This window comes from Microplitis mediator, chromosome 7, assembly GCF_029852145.1.
Source record: "Microplitis mediator isolate UGA2020A chromosome 7, iyMicMedi2.1, whole genome shotgun sequence".
NCBI classification, from domain to species: Eukaryota; Metazoa; Arthropoda; class Insecta; order Hymenoptera; family Braconidae; genus Microplitis; species Microplitis mediator.
The window spans coordinates 3,629,073-3,650,733 of record NC_079975.1 but is presented as its reverse complement, the minus strand read 5'-3'; the positions used below and the strand labels follow the sequence as shown (position 1 = coordinate 3,650,733).

At 30.0% G+C, this 21,661-nt stretch overlaps 3 protein-coding genes across 11 annotated transcripts; all 3 read right to left on the bottom strand.

Moving 5' to 3' along the window:
* Positions 1–692: 692 nt before the first annotated feature.
* On the bottom strand, positions 693–6,810 carry LOC130672338 (odorant receptor 13a-like). Of its 4 annotated transcripts, none has more exons than XM_057476874.1 (6): positions 6,616–6,810; positions 6,206–6,495; positions 3,542–4,065; positions 2,004–2,108; positions 1,217–1,387; positions 693–840 (listed from the first exon to the last, which is right to left on the bottom strand). In XM_057476874.1, exons 1-6 carry the CDS (start codon positions 6,687–6,689, stop codon positions 784–786), a joined length of 1,221 nt encoding a protein of 406 aa, XP_057332857.1. In that variant the 5' UTR covers positions 6,690–6,810; the 3' UTR covers positions 693–783. The 4 variants fall into 4 exon arrangements, with proteins under 4 accessions (XP_057332857.1, XP_057332856.1, XP_057332854.1 ...); XM_057476873.1 differs by having other exon boundaries at positions 3,638–4,164; positions 6,616–6,808; XM_057476871.1 differs by having other exon boundaries at positions 3,542–4,164; positions 6,616–6,807.
* Positions 6,811–7,533: 723 nt separating this feature from the next.
* Positions 7,534–13,892, bottom strand: LOC130672340 (uncharacterized). 2 transcript variants are annotated; one of them, XR_008990685.1, is made up of 6 exons: positions 13,748–13,892; positions 13,318–13,607; positions 10,571–11,205; positions 8,339–8,443; positions 8,063–8,255; positions 7,534–7,913 (listed from the first exon to the last, which is right to left on the bottom strand). XR_008990685.1 is itself a non-coding variant. In XM_057476875.1 (6 exons), exons 1-6 carry the CDS (start codon positions 13,807–13,809, stop codon positions 7,857–7,859), a joined length of 1,320 nt encoding a protein of 439 aa, XP_057332858.1. In that variant the 5' UTR covers positions 13,810–13,892; the 3' UTR covers positions 7,534–7,856. The 2 variants fall into 2 exon arrangements, 1 of the variants encoding a protein (XP_057332858.1); XM_057476875.1 differs by having other exon boundaries at positions 8,063–8,233.
* Positions 13,893–14,520: 628 nt separating this feature from the next.
* LOC130672341 (odorant receptor 83a-like) lies at positions 14,521–21,389 on the bottom strand. Of its 5 annotated transcripts, XM_057476879.1 has the most exons (7): positions 21,220–21,389; positions 18,096–18,385; positions 17,650–17,772; positions 17,150–17,535; positions 16,973–17,077; positions 14,752–14,922; positions 14,521–14,675 (listed from the first exon to the last, which is right to left on the bottom strand). In XM_057476879.1, exons 1-7 carry the CDS (start codon positions 21,279–21,281, stop codon positions 14,616–14,618), a joined length of 1,197 nt encoding a protein of 398 aa, XP_057332862.1. In that variant the 5' UTR covers positions 21,282–21,389; the 3' UTR covers positions 14,521–14,615. The 5 variants fall into 5 exon arrangements, with proteins under 5 accessions (XP_057332862.1, XP_057332860.1, XP_057332864.1 ...); XM_057476877.1 differs by having other exon boundaries at positions 17,150–17,772; XM_057476881.1 differs by lacking the exon at positions 17,650–17,772.
* Positions 21,390–21,661: the final 272 nt, after the last annotated feature.

The following is a 21,661-nucleotide window of genomic DNA, read 5'->3' as shown; positions in this document are numbered from 1 at the left end:
ATTTTCGTTAACAGTAAAATTACTCACCAAGTAAGTGAGTAGATTGCAGTACCAACACCACAAAAATTTGAGAAAATTCGAAGTGTCATTTGAATTCTTAAAGCAGAATATGATTAAAAAATTATATTTTTTGATCATAAGCTTATCCAGAAAAATTATCTTAAACAGTCCGTACTGACCAATCATAGGACAGAAAGTTATACGAGTTGGGTAAATAAAGATTTGAGCACTTTTTCGAATACCGAAAGGCTAAATCTATCTTATACTAATTTAAACTATAATTGTTACCATCAATAAACAACTATTGGTATAAAAGTAATATTGAGGAGAATTCAGATTGAACACGCAAAAAATTTATGACTGAAAATTCCTAATGAGAAAATTATTATATTTGTTAGACATGTTTTTAGTCGCAGATTTCAAGTCGTGCATTAAATATCTTCGGACTCTGAGTCCGAATTTTCAGGTCAAATTGAATTTCTGACCGGGAATTGCTACTAAATTATCGAAACAAAAGTTGAGCATTAATTTTAAATTATTCGGTTTTGGTAAAATTTTTTACATCTCTATTATTCATATTCATTTTACCTTCTCGTACAGTTTTTTTTCGTTCGGTTCAAGGAGGCTCATTTTGCCACCCCACCCATTTTTTATGGTTAAAAAGAATAAATAATAATAAATACTTAATTTTTTGAATGCTCTTTATTTTCTAAATACTGCGATAGACATTAAAAATATGGTTTTCGTTTTCGTATGGATTAACGAATTTCGGTCTGACTTGAATTATTCTTCCGTAACTGTTGTTAAAAGTATCAACATAGAATATGAGCTTTTGACAACCTGTATAAAAAAAAAATAATATTAAGTAAACTTTTTACTTCAACTCTTCAAATCCTGTAATATCGGTTAGAATTCAAATTCGATCAAAATAAATAATAATCACAATTGACATTTGTAACTCTAGCCCATAGTAAACTTGGAGGAAATAATAATTTTTGAATTGAAATTATATTTTTTTCGTAAATTCAAGTAATAATCAAACTTCCCGCTAAGAAAATTGAAAATTTTCAAAAAAAGATAAATTATTGGTTCCTTGAGCTCGATAACAGCGGAAAGTTTCGAGGCTGGCCGCAGATTCAGCAAATAAATTTTTTAGTCTTCAGTGTCCCAATTTTACCCAGCTCTCCTTTGTAAAACAATAAAAATTTTTAATTACCGCAAGTAACGTCGGCATGGACAAAGCGAATAGACCAACAGCATTGAATTCAAATGGCTTCATTGCTGGCATCATTGCAATAGTCACTAGATTACGTAGCTCATTATTTTTCACTTTTCCATATGCACACTCCCACCCAGACATCCACTGGTTGTAAGTCATAGTCTCCGCCTGACAATGAATAATATTGTACGATAGTAAATACAATCATATCAATATTATTTAATAGAGAATTGTGTGACAATGAATAAAACAAAACAATTTCAGACGGGGTGAAGTTGGCTGACATTACCCGCAGTTTGAAATCGTGTTTCATCCTGTGTCAGACACTATAGTTTTTATGATTACCAGCATTGGAGCTTCAAGTTTCAGTGTCGGCAGCCAGTCAGAAACAAGTTAAGACCAATGGTGAGATCAACTATTAGCGTAAGAGTAGGATGTGAGTTGTGATTTTAAAATTAAGCAGAAACTATAAATACTATTTATTATTTACTCTCATTTTTAAAAAACTCAATTCCTGAATTTATCTGAAATTATTATTAAACAAATGACAAGTATTAGAGTTGAAATCGAGAATACCTCAAGCCAGTAGGCAGGAACATTATATGTTTCTTCCCAAGAAACGAAACACATATGTTTCTGCCCGCTGACCGAAGGCATTCAAAATTTACGCATACGCGAATATTCGTTCGCGGCATTGGACTGAAATTAGCTTGTTTCGACTGACTGTAGAGACTCCAAAACTTGAAGTTTCAAAGCTGGTACCATGAAAATATTTTTTTTTTACCGTAGAAGTAAGTTGATTTCCATACCAACACCAAATAAACAATTGACCAAAACATAACGCAAAATATATACCAAATCTTACTAAATTTGAAGCATTACTCGAGTTCTAAAGTAAATTAAATATAATAGACATAAATAATATTTCGCGTGCTTAAAGGTAAAAGGGCTTATAGCTAAGGGTTAATAGGGATTTGTGGTAAAAGGGCGTATAAAAAAATTTTTTTTTGCCATTCGGTTTGAAATTGTCTGAAACGTAAAAATCTGTGAAAAAAAAAAAGTTGGTATCCTAAAGGTGAAAGGGCGTATCTCAAGACATACGCCCTTTCACCTTTAAGAAAAGTACTACTTAAAGGTAAAAGGGCGCATAAAAAAAAATCGTATTTTTTATACCAAATGTTAAATAACGCGTTACTAGAACCAAAAGGGCGTATAAAAAAAAATTTTTTCGATCCAATCAATGTAAAAATGTAGGAAACATTAAAATCTATGGAAAAAACAAAAAAAAAATTTTTTTTATTATACGCCCTTTTGGTTTTAAGAAAAAATTTTTTTAAAGTCATAAGGCCGTATCCTGTTTTTTCGGTTGTTATCAATTATAGGTCAGAGTAAGAGAAAAAATTGCAAGGGTAATAAAAATTATCACTCCATTACTTAATTTATCTGAACAAATATTTATTTAAGTAAAAAACCAAATTTCTTTATTTAATTTTGATCGAATCTTAAGTTTGTTATATTTTTTTTAATTCAACAATTGATGTAAAAAATATGTATAATTCGAGAATGAAAAAAATGCATTTAAAAAATTTTAAATTCTATGAGTGCAGTGAAAATTGATTTAACCAAATTAATAAAATGTACTTTTAGATTTTTTAATTTTCCAAAGGTGCATTTCTTCATTTTTCAATCAAGGTTTCATTTCTATTTTCTGTTTTTTTTTTTTTTTTTTTTTTTTTTCATCGGTATTATCAAAGTCCAATTTTCAGCGATGATAATAGTTTATAAATTTTTTTATTATTATCAAGTTATGTTCTAAAAAAAAAATAAAAAATCTTTTTTTTTATAATCTTAGGTACAGATGATCCTGACGATGGCGATGGCATAGGACCAATACCCTGATGAATTTATTTTTTCTTCATTTTTCATTCGTTTTTTCACTTGAATAAATATTTGTTCTTATAAATTAAATTGTGGAGTGGTAATTTTGATTGGAGTGGCATTTTTTTGTCTTACTCTGACCTATAACTTATACTAAATCGAAAAAACAGGATACGCCCTTTTACCTTTAGATCACCAAAATTTCGAATTCTTAAAAGTAAAAGGGCGTATAATTAAAGACATACGCCCTTTTACCTTTCAATTTTTTTTTTTTCAATTTTAAGCGTAGAATGTGTCTACTACTCGATTGGCAATAAAAAAAAAAAGTATGCGCCCTTTTACCTTTGCAAAGGTAAAAGGGCGCATAAATTGTTATAAGCCCTTTTACCTTTAAGCACGCGATTTATTACCAATAATATATTACGTAATACGATAAATTCTCACTAATATCAAGACAAAACCATTCAAACAAATAATAGTTGCACTAACTGCGAATTGCGCCAAGAAAATTGAACTGTATATTGAATTAAAATTATTAACTATTTTTGAAATTCTCTGATGGTTTTTGATGCACGTTTTGAATCGCCAATAGAAATCATCATTAATCTCTTGACTTTCGGTTACTTGAAAAGGTATAAAATTAGATATTTCCAATTCTTCGTCGGTAACTTTGCTGGCAATTATATTTTTATAAGTTTTGGTCGATTCAGGTGGTAAAACAATATTAGCACGTTTTGTTAATTCATTATTACAACTCTTGTAGTTTATTGTTAATGTCATAACTTGGATCGTTAACCATCTCATTAACCCGATAGCTGTGGCATCAAGTACCAGCATCATCATCATGCAGTAAAATATGCAGTAAGTTTGATATAACATTGCTAGCTCGTAATTTGGTGATGATGTTGTGTCAAATGGAAAAATTGCTCGCACGGGTAATACACCTTTTTCACGTGGTATAAGAAATACTATGGCAAATGACATAAATACAAAATTAGAAAAGGCACAAGACAGTAGAAGAGTTTCTATCAATAATTCGTATTTTATATTCGTCACTACTCCAAGATCTATAAATTATTTGTAAGACAAATTAAATAAATAATAAAAAGTTTATTCTAGTATTATTGGGGAAGAGCCGAAAAAAATGGGTCGTGAAAAAAAAATATTTGTGATCGTGAATAACATAGATACTTTTCGGTATATTCAAAGAAACTCAGTTGAATTTTGAGTGCTATTTAGAAACAAATTTTTTTTTTTTTTATTATTGGGCCGAATGAGACAGCTCTAAAAAAATTATTGTTTTTATAAATTCGACTAATATAGTAGTGCAAGACTTAACGAATAAAATGGAAAAAATGCTAGCTACATCAACCTCAACAACTTTTGTTTGAAAACACAAAAATTTCCACTTTTTTAAGATAAAATTAATTTTTTTTTCGTAAACTATTAATTAATCTTGAGAAAAATGTTTTGATCAAAAATAAAACGATCAGAATTTCGGAAAGGTATCTGATATTTTTAGATTTAGTAGGTCGGAATTCGTTGGTTATGCCAAAGTTACCTCGCTAACCTTTTATTCTATGACTCCATACACGGAGAGAAATTTATGGTAACTGTTCCTAGTACGTTTATGAAATATCATCCCATACCGTTATGGTAATGATTACTTGGAATTATGGGATATAAGCCCATACTACCCGGGAACAATTCCCATCATTATGGTAACAGTTCCCATATCGCATGTAAAAGAATTATGGTAATGATTACCATAATATTATGGTAGTCGTTCCCATTGTGCTATAGTTAACGTTACTATAATATTATGGTAATGGTTACCACACAGAAAAAACAGATATCTTGAGTCAAGAAAATATTTTTGAAGACAAACGTTTTCGGGAACCAAGTCAAGATTTTCTTGAGCCAAGAGAATTCGTCTTGGTTGAAGAAGATTTCTACTTTATCTGAGAAAATTTAGGTCTCCAAAAAAATTTTCTTGAATCAAGAATATTTACCTTCAGTCGAGAATTTTTTTTTTGTGTGCATATATTATAGGAACGATTACCATAATATATGGTAACCATTACCATAATATTATAGTAACCATGACCATAATATTATAGTAACCATGACCATAATATTATAGTACACGGAAAAAAATTAATCGTGAATGCAACATGATGCAGTCTTGGTAAGTAAACGTGATGAAATCATGTTGCATTCACATGATAATCATGTTGCGGTAACATGAGAAAAATCATGTTGCATTCACATGATTTGTCATGTTTCGGCTACATGATAATCATGTTGCGGTAACATGAGAAAATCATGTGGCAGCAACATGATTTGTCATGTTTCGGCTACATGACAATATGTGGCAGCAACATGATTTTCATGTAGCCGAAACATGATTTGTCATGTGAATGCAACATGATTGTCTCATGTTACCGCAACATGATTATCATGTAGCCGAAACATGACCAATCATGTGAATGCAACATGATTTTCTCATGCTACCGCAACATGATTATCATGAAGCCGAAACATGACGAATCATGTGAATGCAACATGATTTTCTCATGTTACCGCAACATGACTATCATGTAACCGAAACATGACAAATCATGTGAATGCAACATGATTTCATCATGTTTACTTACCAAGACTGCATCATGTTGCATTCACGATTAATTTTTTTCCGTGTAACCATTAACATAATGTTATAGTGATGATTCCTATAATATTATGGTAATGGTTACTATATTATTATAGTAATGATAACTATAATATATATGGGTGCCGTTCCTATAATCGACATTTCAAAAATCCGGTTACCATGCATCATGGGAACCATTCCCATAATATATTATAATTGTTACCATAAACTTCTCTCCGTGTAGACTGGTGACCAGAATGAATTAGAAATATAATTCGAGAATGAAAATGTCAAAAAAAAAAATTTTAAAAGCAAAGCTAGGGGCATCTGAAACAAGTATTAAATGATTATAAAAGTGATTAATTACGATTTGAAAGCATTTTGAAAAATTAAAGTTTTGAATATCCCATTTTATTAGGCCTTTTGATGAACAGATAGACTAGTTTTAAATTTACCTGAAGATTGTAGAAGTATATCTATCGGTTTGTAAACTTCATCAACGAGTTTCATTATTTCGTCATGCAAAGCCGAATATTTACAGGATTTATATACAAACGCACAGGTACCAAAAAAAAAACAACCATCGTAGCCAACTATTGTCAAATCGGTGATATTATCAACAGCATCAGCCCCCACCGTCATCAGATAGAAAATGAAAACTACGAAATTAAAAATTTTGTAAATGAAATTAAATATTTTCCAGCCGATGTTATCTGTCGGTGAAAACGGCCAAATACCGCTGTATCTGCAATTACAAATTTATTTGCTGTTAAATTATTAATTGGATAGCAGTCAGACATTTTTTAATCACTAATTTTAATTAAATTTCAAATATTTTGTTCGACTTATCCATTTCTTTAACAACCTCAACATTGCAATATTTATTTTCAAAAATCTATAGTGAGTATCATCGGAGAATATCTTATCTATCTTATCCATCGTTCCAAGTTATATTTGTTCTACTACTGAATATTAATTTAATATTTTATTTTCACCACGTAAGCGCTCGAGGGTGAAAAGTAGAATACACGCAAATGCTTTAAAAATAAATTTTGTAGAATATATTCAGAGTTTTTTTCTTCGCTTTAAACAACCCATAATTTTAAAATTTTAAAATCCATCCGCGAATAAAAAATGATTACAGAAAATTGCTTGTTAAATTATATGTTCCATACTTAAAAGTGAAAAAAGAACGAGGTAGCTTTGAATATTGCATAAGGGTTCATTTTCAGTTGAAAATAGTAACTTATAATTTTCAGTGTGAACTGTCGGAAAAAAACTCAGGGGTGCGTAACTTTTCTTATGGAAACCTAATTTATTATATTCTTCACCTCCGCAAAGAACACATCATCGTATATAAAGTACTCTTTGCTCCCGACTATTTTTGAACCGTAATATTATTTTTTTAAAGTGAACCAACACACAGGTAAAAGTTTTCTATATTTTGAATAATAATTTTCTCATGGAAATTTAATAAAAAAGTGAAAGCATAATTTTTAATGAAAATACTAATTAGTATATGTGCTCTGTGATTAACTAATACATCAAGGTGGATTTTAAGTCAAATAATTTTTAAAATGAAGTACTTACTTTTTTTTTTTTTTTCAAAAAACCTTAATTGGTTTTTGATAATAGTGTCTATTGAAGTCATGCTATGAAATTTCTCGTATTTAAAAACTAATTATACATGACAAAAAAATGTTTTTAAATAAAAATTATAAATCATCAATATTTTCAAGCATCGTTGTTTTTTATTTAAAAAAAAATAACAATCCTTAGCTTGCTAATAAATATACAATCATTATACGTATATTAAGGTTTTTAGTTTACCTAAATAACATGACTAATTTTATACTCAAAATTTAGTCAAATTATTCTTCATTACTAGAATGAACTTTTATATTTATTCTTATACATTTATGTCAATGTGTATTAATGTGTAAATTTGTATATATTTATGCTATATTCAACCAATGAGATGTCGAGTTATTGTGACTTCATACACCTCTGATGTATCTATTATCAGAAGATTATAATAGGATATTTTTTTTTTGAAGTCATCATCGATTTCAATTGAGGTGTACAGATTTATGATTAATCAATTGTTCAGTCTGTAGTAACTGATGTTAAAAGTACTAAAATTGAATATGAGCTCTTAACGATCTGTGTAAAAAATAATTTTTTTTTTTATTAATATAAATTTTATTTATTAAACAAATACAATTTTGAAAGAGATTTTACATTCTCTCCCAACTCCGGAAGTTTAAAAAATTTTCAAAAATTATCAGTGGGAGTACAATAATTTTACGTACTATAAGAAACGTCGGCATTGATAAAACAAAAAGACCAACAGCTTTAAATTCTAATGGTCGTAGTGTAGGTATCATTGAAATAGTAACAAGATTTCTTAACTCAGTATTTTTGTTTTTTTCGTATACATATTCCCATCCGGACATCCACTGGTTGTACGTCAAAGTGTTTGCCTTGAAACAAAATGTTACAATACTGAAATAGTTTGATAAAATTTTCTAAGCATGCAAGTGTTGATTTTTCAATTAAAAATTTTCGTTGACAGTAAAATTACTCACCAAGTTAGTAAATTGATTGCCGTACCAACACCAGAAAAGTAATTGGGCGAAACATGATATCCAATATGACAAAAATTTGATAAACATCGATGTGTCATTTGAATTCTTAAAGCAGAATATAATTAAAAATTATATTTTTTTATCATAAGATCCAAAAAAATTATCTTAAATAGTCGGAACTGTTGGATAAATAAAGGCTTGAGCACTCGTTTAATTACCTAAAAACTAAATCTACCCTATTCTAATTGAAATTATAATTGTTATCATCAATAAATAACAATCGGATTATTAGTAATGTTGCGAATAATTAAGTTTGAATACGTAAAACATTTATGAGTGAAAATTATCAAAAAATTACTAAAGTTCAGGTCCACGAAATATTCAAATAGTTAAATTTTTGTGATACAAACCAAAAACACAAGATGGGAGATTGAGATAGCGGAGTTTTAATATAATTGTTAAAGAAGAATTTGCAAGTGATTTTGTTCACTTGTTCCCTAAATGAATAGTCTGGTATCAGGCGTTTTGAGCACCTGACAAAATATCCCCGACAAAATATCTCCAACAAAATATCTCCGGACAAAATATCCCCATGAAAAGAAAGTAAAAATAGTGAAAAAAAGCCAAAAAAACTGACACAAAACTGGAGATATTTTGTCCAGAGATATTTTGTCGGGGATATTTTGTCAGGTGCTCAAAACGCATGGAACCGAATAGTCTTATCACAAGGCAAATATACCAAGATTCGATCGACTACTCTATAATTTAGCAATCCGCAGTTTAATTTATTGAACTCTATAAATCTGAAACAGTGAAAACCACTGAAAAGTAGTGTATATACAGCTTGTAACTGTGGAACAGTGAAAAGTCACTGTTTCAGATTTAGAGAGAACGTTTCTATTCGGTTGCAATAAAAGTTTGGCCAAAGTCTTCCTTTACTGTAAAAGTGCAACAAGGACAGTCCAGTTCATCCACTCCAGTGCAAAAGAGAAAAAAGTGCAAAACCTCCTCAAGGATTCATTAATTATTAAATTTATTATGTTAAAGTAATTAAATTTCTTCTATAAATAAATGATTGTGGGTTTAATTGACACAAATAAATTAAGCCAAACTGCCCCTACTTAAGTGTGTATAATATGCATTGTAATGAGTATGTCAACAAAGATATACTAAATGATAGAGTGTTGATGTAGATATTCAAGATGTCTGATGAAGATAGAATAATACTAACGAAACGCTGCATAGTGAGTAAAAAAATAAATAACGAGTATTTTTTTTAACTTCCCGCTAAAAAAATTGAAAATTTTCAAAAATTCAGAAAGTCATTGGGTTCGGTCCGATTTTCGAAAACCGAATTTCCATCAGATCTTGACATTTTGGGTTCCAGGAAGTTTTTCTGACTAATTTCACGATGATGTCCGAGTGTTACGTACGTATGTAAATGTTCTGTAACTTTTGAACGGATAAACCGATTTTTTTCGTCAAGGTGTCATTCGACGCGGCCTATTAATTCCTACAAACTGTGAAAAATTGAGCTCGATCAGTAGGGCTCGTTCTGAGATATTCCAAAAATAAAATTTTTTCAAAAATGTTTTTTTTGGATAACTTCTAATGTACTTGATGGATTGATTCCAAAATCAACTGGGCTCTAAAACTTTATGAGCCGCGTCGAATGCCACCTCAACCATCAAAATCGATCAATTCGTTTGAGAGATATCGTTGGAGAAAAAATGGTAAAAAACGTTTTTTTTTCGAAAACAACGGCATACAAACGTATTTTCGAGCTCGAAGAGCTCGAGAATGTATTCACAACAATATTTTTGCGCTCAAGGAGCTCGAAAACAGCGAGAAGTTTTGGGGCTGGCCCGCAGGGTCAACCGATAGACCGATTTTTTTGTCAGCATTACCTAAATTTTACTATTTGAATAATCGAAAAATTTTGGTACCGTCAAGACATCCAGCCTACATCTAAATATTTACAAAAAAACAAATGTGTGGCTTCCCAGGTCAAAGAAATAACTTCATTTGGCGTAATTTTAAACTAAACCAAATTAAAGTCACGTTGTCTTGGATTTGACTAAGTTGACTTAAATTTAAGTCATTTAAGTCAAAATCAAGTTATTTTTTTGACCGGGGTTCTTTTCGCTAATCAAGGCAAAAATTAAAATTTTACTTCCAGGTGAGATGAGAGTTAATAATTATAATTTATAGCGTTAACTCATCAATACTCACTACAATCATTTGGAATCCATTAAGGCAAATAATAGCAGTACTTGTTGCAAATTGAACCAACAATGATGAGCTAAATATTTCATTAAGTTCATTAATCATTTCAATAATTCTCTGATGATTTTTTATGCACGTTTTGAATCGCAAGAAAAATGAATCTTCAACAATATTCTTCATTTCGTTATAATAAAATGGCAAAAATTCACATATTTCTGTGTCTTCATCAAATATTTCAATATTATTTAATTTATTTTCTATCTTTACTGACTTGTCAGTTAGTAATGGAGAAACTAGCGTTGCACGTCTTATTGAATAAACATTACAATTTTTGTAATTCGATGTCAATACTTGAATTTGTATCGTTGACCATCTAATAAATCCTACAGTCATCGCGTCCATTGCGATCAAAATAACAAGTGAGTATACCATAACATAAGACTGGTGCAACACAACTATTTCATGATTAGGAGATTTGATACTGTCGAATGGATAAATACATCGTATTGGTATTGCGCCTTTTTCTTGTGGAACCAAAAATAGAACCGTTATTGCAAACAAACTACACGACACACAGAAAAATGATATTTCCAATTTTTCTTGAAATATACAATTTTTAATACTCATTATTATTCCAGAATCTGTAGAATTAATAATTTAGACAGTTTACTCAAATTTAAATCTGTATTAATGAGTAAAATTAACGATGTAACAAAATTAATTATGTACCCGAAGATCGGAATGTTTTTCACGCAACGAAAATGAAAATAATTCATGAAATTTGTGTCTAAAGGCGAATTTAGGGGCAGTTGGAGGTGGCCTATCATTTTCGGGTGACGTGTGAAACATTTCCGAAATCTAGATCCAGTAGATTTTTTACTTTTCATTTCTTTTTTCTTATTTTCGATCCGCGAAAAACGTTCCGATCTTCAGGTACACAATTAATTCATGAACTACTGGTGAGTGTACCAACTTACGAGTGTTGAAATTATTTCCACATATTAAATTTTTAAATCTCATGTGATAAATTACAAATATTTTTAACGATATTTTACAAATAATTCGTACACTGTAAAAAAAAACCAGGGTAAGTCCAGGCGGTGTAGGTGTTAAAACTTTCGGTGTTAAATTTCAACACCGAAAGCGTTGTTAAAATAATATCGCCGCCAGTGTAAATATTCTTTACCGGTGTTAAAATATTTTTCGGTGTTAAAAATATTTTACTTTGTGAATATTTTTACATACTCGATCACTACAGTAATAGAGTGTTTTTATTAATTATTTAAATTATTGGTTATTTAAATGGTGAGCGTAAAATTATGTAATTTTTAAATAAATTACGTATAACATAAATAAATACATATCAAAATTGAAATTTCCTCCAGATGATATTCATTAAATTTTTACATTTTTTTATATATGCAATACAGTTTTTTTCCTAATTTCTATACATAGAATTTTTTTTTTACATCGATTTAACACCGGTATTGTAACTCCGTCTTAATACACCGCCTACACCGGTGTTATTTCATTTTAACACCGCGCGGTGTTAAATTGAGTCCATTTTTAACACCGCTCTTTTTACAGTGTATTTTTAAAATAATTTAGAAACTTACGAATAATAACACCGGCACACAAAAAAAAAATAAGTTCTCTGTACTTTTGACGGGACCGATTTATTCCCATGTATTTTGACCGGCTGAATCCGAATCCGAGGTCCGTTTAACCCGTACACCCTCAGATTTTTAGAAAACTTTAAAAAACCTCAAAAATACACAAAAATCGACCGTTTTTTAAATTTATAAATTTTTTTAACCCTAACTAAGCATGATTTTTATGTATTTCGGTCCTCCACATACTAACCTGAAGTTTATTTAAAACATTAGCCATTTAAAGTCTGAGTAAATTCCAAAAAACCCCAAAAAATTGCAAAAAAGCAAAAAAATTCTTAGTGTTGTGATGAAAAAAATTTTTTGAAGCATATTAAAATTTTTTTATGTTTTAGGCCAAAATATTTTTTATATGTATATCACAGATCGAACAATATGATTTCTTTTATTTATTTCGATTTAAAAATTGATTTTTGTTATACCAAATTTTATTTTTTTCGATTTTTGGGAATTTTTGCCATTTATTTAAAATTTTAGAGATGTCTGAGCCATGGATGTTCGAGAATTATATGTGACAGATAAACATACATGAAAATAATTATTTATTTAGCCCTATAAAATTTTTTTCATCACAATACTAAGAATTTTTTTGCTTTTTTGCAATTTTTTGGGGTTTTTTGGAATTTACTCAGACTTTCAATGGCTAATGTTTTAAATAAACTTCAGGTTAGTATGTGGAGGACCGAAATACATAAAAATCATGCTTAGTTAGGGTTAAAAAAATTTATAAATTTAAAAAACGGTCGATTTTTGTGTATTTTTGAGGTTTTTTAAAGTTTTCTAAAAATCTGAGGGTGTACGGGTTAAACGGACCTCGGATTCGGATTCAGCGGGTCAAAGTACATGGGAATAAGTCGGTCCCGTCAAAAATACAGAGAACTTATTTTTTTTTGTGTGCCGGTGTAATTCAATTCGATACAAACAATTCATAAGTTAGAATTATTCGCGTATCCTTAATATCCACTAAATATTTAAATACTTAATTTCCACTAAATATATGTAGTACTTCAATCAGTCCGCAATAAAAAAATTTAAAAATCTTATCGAGATATGTTGAATCGTAAAAAAATTCAATACAATTACCAGATGTTTTTGAAAGTATATGTATTGGATCGTAAACATAGTCAATTAACCTTAGTATTTTTTCATAAGAAAGATTAAATCTGTATGCTTTGAAAATAATCATTGTTAAACCAAAAAAATAACATCCATCGCAGCCAAAAATAGTTAAATCTGTTACGTTATCTAACGCATCAGCGCTTAAAGTTATGAGGAAAAAAATAACTAGTATTGAATTGAAAAATCTGTAAGTTAAATTGAATATTTTCCAGCCGATTTTAGCTGAGGGTAATAGTGGCCAAATACCAGTAAGTCTGTGAATGATAGATAAAATAATATTATTAGTCTAATTACAAAAAAACATAAAAATACATTTTTTGCGTATTTTTTTTCAAATATTTTCGTTGATTTGTTGATTTATTATTATTTTTACTGTATAAATTTATTCAATTACCTCAATGTTGTAATATATATATCTAATAGTCTGCGATAAGTATCAGTAGATATATTTTCCATTTTAGTTAGCAGCAAATTGTGGTGAAGTTTATTTTCATCACTAAGTTAGTGCAAAGGGGGTGAAAAATAATACAGTGTACGAGGGTGATGAAAACGTTTATGAAAATAATTCTCCTTGTTTTTAGTCTTTTGTTCTGTTAATAGAACTCTTATTATTTATTCTTCAGTTTCGATATTAGTAAAAATAGCTTATATAATTACATGTTTCATTGTAAGAAACAGCCAAGCCGTAGTTGAATATTAAATCAAGGGGTTGGTTACTACTGCATTTGTAATTAGTTCATCGTCTAGGCGAGGAAGAACAAAGAAACAATAGGAAGGGGGAAGTGCGGATTACTTTATACGCTTTTCTATATCATTTTAAAAACAATACTCCCAGAGTTAACATTGTGCAAATACTTTGTCGTCAGCTCCTACTCGTAGGTATCATTTTTATTTGAAATTATCCCTTCATACATTTGAATTTACTGATAAAAGTTTATTTACTTATAATTTTTTGAATTATAGTTAATCAAAGTGTACCGTGAGCTAATGTTTGAAAATGTGACGCCAAAAAATAAAATATATTAATTATGTTAGTGATAATATTTATTGATACAGTTACAGTTTCCGGTCAGTGAACTATATGAAGTATAATAAATGATTATGAATACAAAAAGTATATGAATAATTACATTACAATGAATACTAATTCACTTTTACTACTTGAAAATTATTTTTAATTTAAATTGTTAACTTAAAATCACTTAATTATTCTAATGATTTTACACAGAGGACCATTATGAAAATTTTCGAAACAAAAAAAATTATTCATCTGAATTGGCAGTTGTCATCAATACTAAAACCGAATACGAGCTTTTGACAACCTGTGCAACGAAAATAATTTATTACTTATTATTTGGATTTTTTTTTTATAAAACTAATATATGATAAAATTCTTACTGAAAGAAATGTTGGCATAGATAACGAAAACATTCCAAACGCTTTTATTTCCAAACGTCTTATGGATTGATTCATTGGAATGGTCATTAGATTACTCATTTTATAAATACTCTTCTTGTTGAATGCATTCTCCCAACCCGACATCCATTGGCTGTACGTTATAGCATCCGCCTTTTTAAATTTTTAATACTTTTGTTACATTAATAAGGCTTATTAATGAATAATTAATACTCAGAGGAAATATTTTTTTATTATCTGTCAATAATTTATTTGAGTAAATTTCGATGCACTACATTTTTGTATTTTTCCGAAATTTTGTTTTATATTTTCAAATCATTTCTTTGCTATAATTTCCTCCGCGTATTTAAAGAAGCACCGGGCAAATAGAAACGCCAAGAAAGTTCTCGTGTAAAATTGTTTTTTCTCACCTTCGGGCGGAAAGCGTCAACTTTTGTCCCGCTGTGCAAAACGAAGTTGCCGCTTTCCGCCTTCGTCGAAGAGAAAAATAGTATACACTCCTCGGGAAGTAAATAAGAAAGCCTCAGATCACATGTTTGTTGACCTCGGCCATTACATGTGATCTGAGACATTTCTTACTTTACTTCCCTAGGTGTATAATATACTATTACAGATATCCGGAGAAACTCTTATAGTTTGAAAAGTTCCACTCCTAAGACTGTCAGGAAAACTGATCAGCATTTTTACGGAACTTCAAAATTTTTTGCAATCTAATGAATTTTTTCGGTATCCATACGATTATTAAAATACCAGAAGAGCTCCTATAAATTCTTGTGGTATTTTTTGAAAAGTATGTACCTATACTGTAATTTTTAATGCTCTCTAGGAATATGAAAAATTTTCTAATATAAGTCTCTGTTACATACTCAAAATTTTCTAATATTCATTTAAATGTTTAGATTGCTTTGTTTTGTCTACCGATGGACTGCGTCGACGTTCAAAAAATTACTAAATTTTACGGGAACGTAATCCTCAAAAATTGGCTCTACGAATATTTTAGGCATCTTTGCAGTTTGTTCATAAAATTTTAGAATTCCGTTAAAATACCAATTAGCGTTCCTGACTAGGGTGATACGACCGATGACCCAAAGACAACTGATCCCCGACAATTTATCCGCCGATAAAATATACTCACACACATATAAATGTGAAAAATTTGTGTGTGAGTATATTTTTTATGTTACACGCACACAAAATTAGTGAAAAAAGGACGTAATTTTTCACATTTATATGTGTGTGAGTATATTTTATCGGTGGATCAATTATCTCAAGGATCAATTGTCGGGGATCAATCATCTTTGGATCAACGGTCAGGTAACCCTGACTAGAGACTCGTATGGAATATTTTTTCGCACAGGTTATGCACTTTTTTAATCTTATCATGTAAATTTGAGTAATAAATATAATTCGCAATGAAATTTTGCCGTAAAAACATGTAAAAAAAAGAAAAATTTGGAAAACACTTTTCTGTAGCTCACTCAGGTCAAAAATAAAACTTGATTCCAGCTCGCTTCGCCTTATTTTTTTTTGAAGTTATCGATTTGCCGACGATTTTTTGATAAGATCCCGACTTTTTCGACTTCAATTTAATTTTTTTCAACTTTTTGAACTTTTTTCATCTTAGTTTCAACTTATTCGTCTTTACTTTGAGCACGATAGTCATTCACATTACTTTTGACTTGCTGAACCAAGTCGAAAAAAAGTCATTTATTCGCCTTACTTTCGCCTTAATATATAAAAATTATTTCACCTTAGTTCTGACTTTTTTGACTTATATTATAAGTCGAGTAAGTCTACATCAAGTCAGTTTTGACTTGATTTAGATTTTTTCGCCTTACATTTTAAGTCGAATACGTCTAAACCAAGTCAATTTCGACTTGATCTTGACTTTTTCGTCTTTAAATTTAGGTCGAATAAGTCTAAACCAAGTCAATTTCGACTTGATTTCAACTTTTTCGTCTTAAATCGTGACTAAGTAAGCCAGTTAAGTCTAAGCCAAAGCGAAAACTTAATATATTTCAAACCTCCGTAAAAAAAGTCGAGTTTGTCTTGTGAAAAGCGGCTCCAAATTTCGACTTGGTAAACCAAGTCTAAATTTAGTTTTATTTTTGACCCGGGCAGATTTCTGAGAACTTCCTTTTGCCTAGGATTCCCTATTTTGACCGATTTATTCTTACGAATAATAATATATAACTTTATTTACGGAATAATTGAATTCATCACCATAATAACACCAGAAAAGTAATTCAGCAAAGCATATTTCCAAAAATACAGTATATTTAATCAAATTTCCGTGGCTACCTGTATTCTGGAGACAATTTAAATATATTTAAAAGAAGAATAAAATAAAATGAAATATTGTTCAACTAAATTTACTCACTGAAATCCATTGGAAACCACTCATACATATTATTAGTGTACTTGTTGAAAATTGCACCAGCAAAAATGGACTCAGTGTAGCATTGACACTGATCATAAGTTGTAAAAGTCTCTGATGATTTTTAATGCAGGTTCTGAAACGCCAGACAAAACTATCTTCGGTATCATCAGCTTCACTTTGTTCAAACGGCAAAAATGTCCGTATTTCTAAGTCTTCATCGGTTATTTTCCATGGGTTGATTTCATTTATTATTTTCAATGTTTCTGATGGTGAAATTAGAGTCGCACGTTTTATGGATTTTGCATCACAATTTTTGTAGTTAGCCGTCAATGCTTTCATTTGTATCGTCGACCATCTTATGAATGCTATTGTTGTCATATCAAGTGCTATAATAACAAGAAGACAGTATAATACACAGTAAGCTTGATAAAATAAAGCCATTTCATTATATGGTGATATTGTTGAGTTAAACGGGTAAACTGCTCTTATTGGCAATTCACCTTTTTCACGAGGTGTCAATACTATTATTGTAAAACTCAGCGATAGACATGAAATCAAAAATGCATAAAAATGTAAGTTTTCAAAAAAAAGACTGTGTTTAATGTTCATTATTATTCCTCGATCTGTTGGTCAATATTAAACATTTGAATCATTATAATTATACAATTAATTCAGGGAAAAATAATTTAGATCTAATCAATCAACAACATCTAATTTTTTCAAATTTATAATGTCCATATGTTGATTCACGTAAATTCATGGAGATCCTAGATCTAAAATTTATTCAAAGTTTCTCTTTGTTAATTTTTTGAATCTCTAAAAAAAAAAATTTTGACTTTTACAGTTCATAGATTTAGATATGGAGAGAATAAGATCTACGTAAGTTCAAATTTGGGATCTCCGTAGACCTAAATTATTTTTTTCGGGATATTTTTTCTATGCCTACCAGATGTTCGTATCAAAGTGTCTATTGGACCATAAACGTCATCAATTAGCTTCAAAATTTTGTCATACATTGTTCGAAATTTGTATCCTTTGAACATAATCATAACTGTGCCAAGAAAATAGCATCCATCATTACCGCAAACATTCATATCTGTATAATTGTAATATAAATCAGTACACAATGTTATCAAGTAGAAAATTAGCAATGAAAAATTTAATAGCATATAAAAGGAATTTAAAATTTTTAAAATAGTTCCAGTCGATGGTACGCAAGGCCAAATTGCACCACATCTGTAATTAAAATTATTTATAGTTAATTAATAATTGTTAACTATTTAGCTCACTCAGGGTTCGGATACTGTTCAAAAACTTCCCGCTCTGTTTAATAACTTAGACATTTATTTTCAATTTTTGTTATTGAGCTCATCAAATTCAAAATTATGATTTTCTGTATGAAATTTCTTAGAGCGACAATCGTCTTTTCATTAAAGATTCTTTTAACACAATCAAGACTCAAAAGCTTAACACAGAATTACATTCATTTATTCATGCAAACATTTTTCTACCTGAAAACTATTAGGAAACTTTTCCACCACTTTTTAATCTCTGGAACCATAAAGTAGATTGTTACTAAAGAATAAATTTAATAACAAGTTTTCTTTTTTTGTTAAGTACTAAATTTTCAGAGCAAAAAGATGGGATGCTTTTGTCCAGTGCGAAAAAAAAAAATGATGCAATACCTCAGCATTGGAATACTCATATTTAAAACCTTACGATGAATTTCGATACGTACATTTTGCATGTCAGTATATATTCTATCACTGTAGTATATATTTTTTACGTGAAGAAAGATGTTTAACGGGTGAAACAAACGGTAGCTTTTCGACTAGAATCTATAATTATTGAACGTTTTGTGAAAATAATTCTTACTGTTGATTTCCTTTTGTTACACTTGTAAACGAGTATTATTATCATTCTATCTATTATGCATCAGTTTATTCTGGCAATTGCGGTATACCCCTTGCCTAATTATATGTTGTATTATTAGAAGAAGGAAAAACGCTAGCAAATGAATAAAATGGGCGGGTTATTATTGCATTTGTAATTAGCTCATCGCCTATGCGGCGCCGGGATAAGAAGCAACGGGGTAGAAGTTTTCTCTTGGGCATTTTCTGGCCATTCTATAGTCGAATGTTCCGCGGTAAATATTGAATATAAATACTTTATTGACTGCTGTCAGATGTGGAGTTTACTTTAGGTTAAGTATACGAGTTTATCGAACTTAATCCGCGTACTTGAAGTCATGAAACATTTTCATATTAAAATAATATCACGCTGAAAATATCATTACACTGTAAAAAGAGCGGTGTTAAAAATGGACTCATTTTAACTCCGCCCGATGTTAAAATAAAATTACACCGGTGTAGGAGGAGTAATTCACCGGTGTTAAAAATACCGGTGTTAAATCAGGGTAACCGGTGTAAAAGCGGAGTAAAATCGGTGTAAAAGCGAGGTAACCGGTGTAAAAGCGAGGTAACCGGTGTAAAAACGGAGTAATATCGGTGTAAAAGCGGGGTAAATTGCGTCCGCTTGGAGTATTAACTTTAAAGATTATAAAACACAAAAAATGTCAGTTCTCTATGAAAATTAACAAAGAATATTATTTATTAACAAGTACAGTGATCGAGTAAGTAAAAATATTCACAAAGTAAAATATTTTAACATCGGTAAAGAATATCTACACCGGCGGCGGCGTTATTTTAACACCGGTACAGAATATTTACACCGGCAGCGGCGTTATTTTCACACCGCTTTCGGGGGTAAATTTAACACCGATAATTTTAACACCTACACCGATTGGACTTACCCCGGTGATTTTTTACAGTGTAAAAAATTATCTATTAAATGGAATTTGTTTGTTATTGTGAAAAGTTTGAATAATTCAATCTTGTGTCAGCTTCATAGAACATTCTGTGTTGTTCACGATTTTAAAGATTTCACTTTTAAATAGAATGTTTCAAAACTGAATGTGTCTCAAATTACGAAAGTAGCTACGATCAATTAACGATCAGTAGCTACTACCGATTAATTTTTGGTAGCTGTTACTGAAAATTAATCGGTAGAGGCTACCGATTGTTAATCGGTAGCTGGTACCTTTTGTTTTTTTCTGTGTATATAAGCTGTGTTTGCATTAATAAATACAATTAACATTAATCTTTCGGCAGCTCAATTTCAAAACCCAGAAAGAAACAAAATTTTGAAAAGCTGATATTTTTACACTATATTTTTTTCATATATTTCATTCGTTTTTTTATGAAACTATATTGATACACTGTAAAAAGAGCGGTGTTAAAAATGGACTCATTTTAACTCCGCCCGGTGTTAAAATAAAATTACACCGGTGTAGGAGGAGTAATTCACCGGTGTTAACAATACCGGTGTTAAATCAGGGTAACCGGTGTAAAAGCGGGGTAACCGGCGTAAAAACGGAGTAATACCGGTGTAAAAGCTGGGTAAACTGCGTCCGCTTGGAGTATTAACTTTAAAGATTATAAAACACAAAAAATGTCAGTTCTCTATGAAAATTAACAAAGAATATTATTTATTAACAAGTACAGTGATCGAGTAAGTAAAAATATTCACAAAGTAAAATATTTTAACACCGGTCTAGAATATTTACACCGGTGGCGGCGTTATTTTAACACCGGCACAGAATATTTACACCGGTGGCGGCGTTATTTTTACACCGCTTCCGGGGGTAAATTTAACACCGATAATTTTAACACCTACACCGCTTGGACTTACCCCGGTGATTTTTTACAGTGTTTGTATTTTATAAAATTAGTTTTTTCTTTTTTTGTAAGACAAATTTAAAACATTGTAACAAATAGCTCTTACTGCCATGTAAATTTTATTCACATACATACATTGACATACATACACCTAACATTCACTTTGAAAACGATTGAAATAAATTTCAAAGACATTTAAATTTATAAATTCAAAAACTCAATTATTTTACGAACTAAGTTTGATCACAATAATTTGGTTTTTATTTAAAAAAATAAATTTTCAGAGCGAAAAGTTGAAACACCTGCCCAGTAGTAAAAAAAAATATAATTCACCTCAGCATTGGAATACTCATATTTAAAACCTTACGATGAATTTCAATATTTATATATTTCATTTCTTTGTAAGTAAAATTTTACACTTACCCCCAGGTTTTTTTTCTTTGTACTACAAAATAAAAACAAGAGGGTGAATAATAGCTTATGTACAACGTATGGCTATAAAAAAATGCTTTGTTGAAAATGATTATTTCCTCACCTTTTACACCGTTTTATTCCCTTCATAGCAACATATAATTTTATGTTTATTTATTATGCATGACGTGAATATTTTTCAAAAAAATATTTTTCTTATAAATGTAATTTTTATCGCCACGAATAAAAGTAAAAGAGAAAAAGGCTTGTAAATTATTAACAAGGGATGGTAGTTTTTTCCACCAGAAATATATGTAACTCGCCTTTAAGGCGCCGATTAAAAAACTTGGGGGTGTGTAATTTT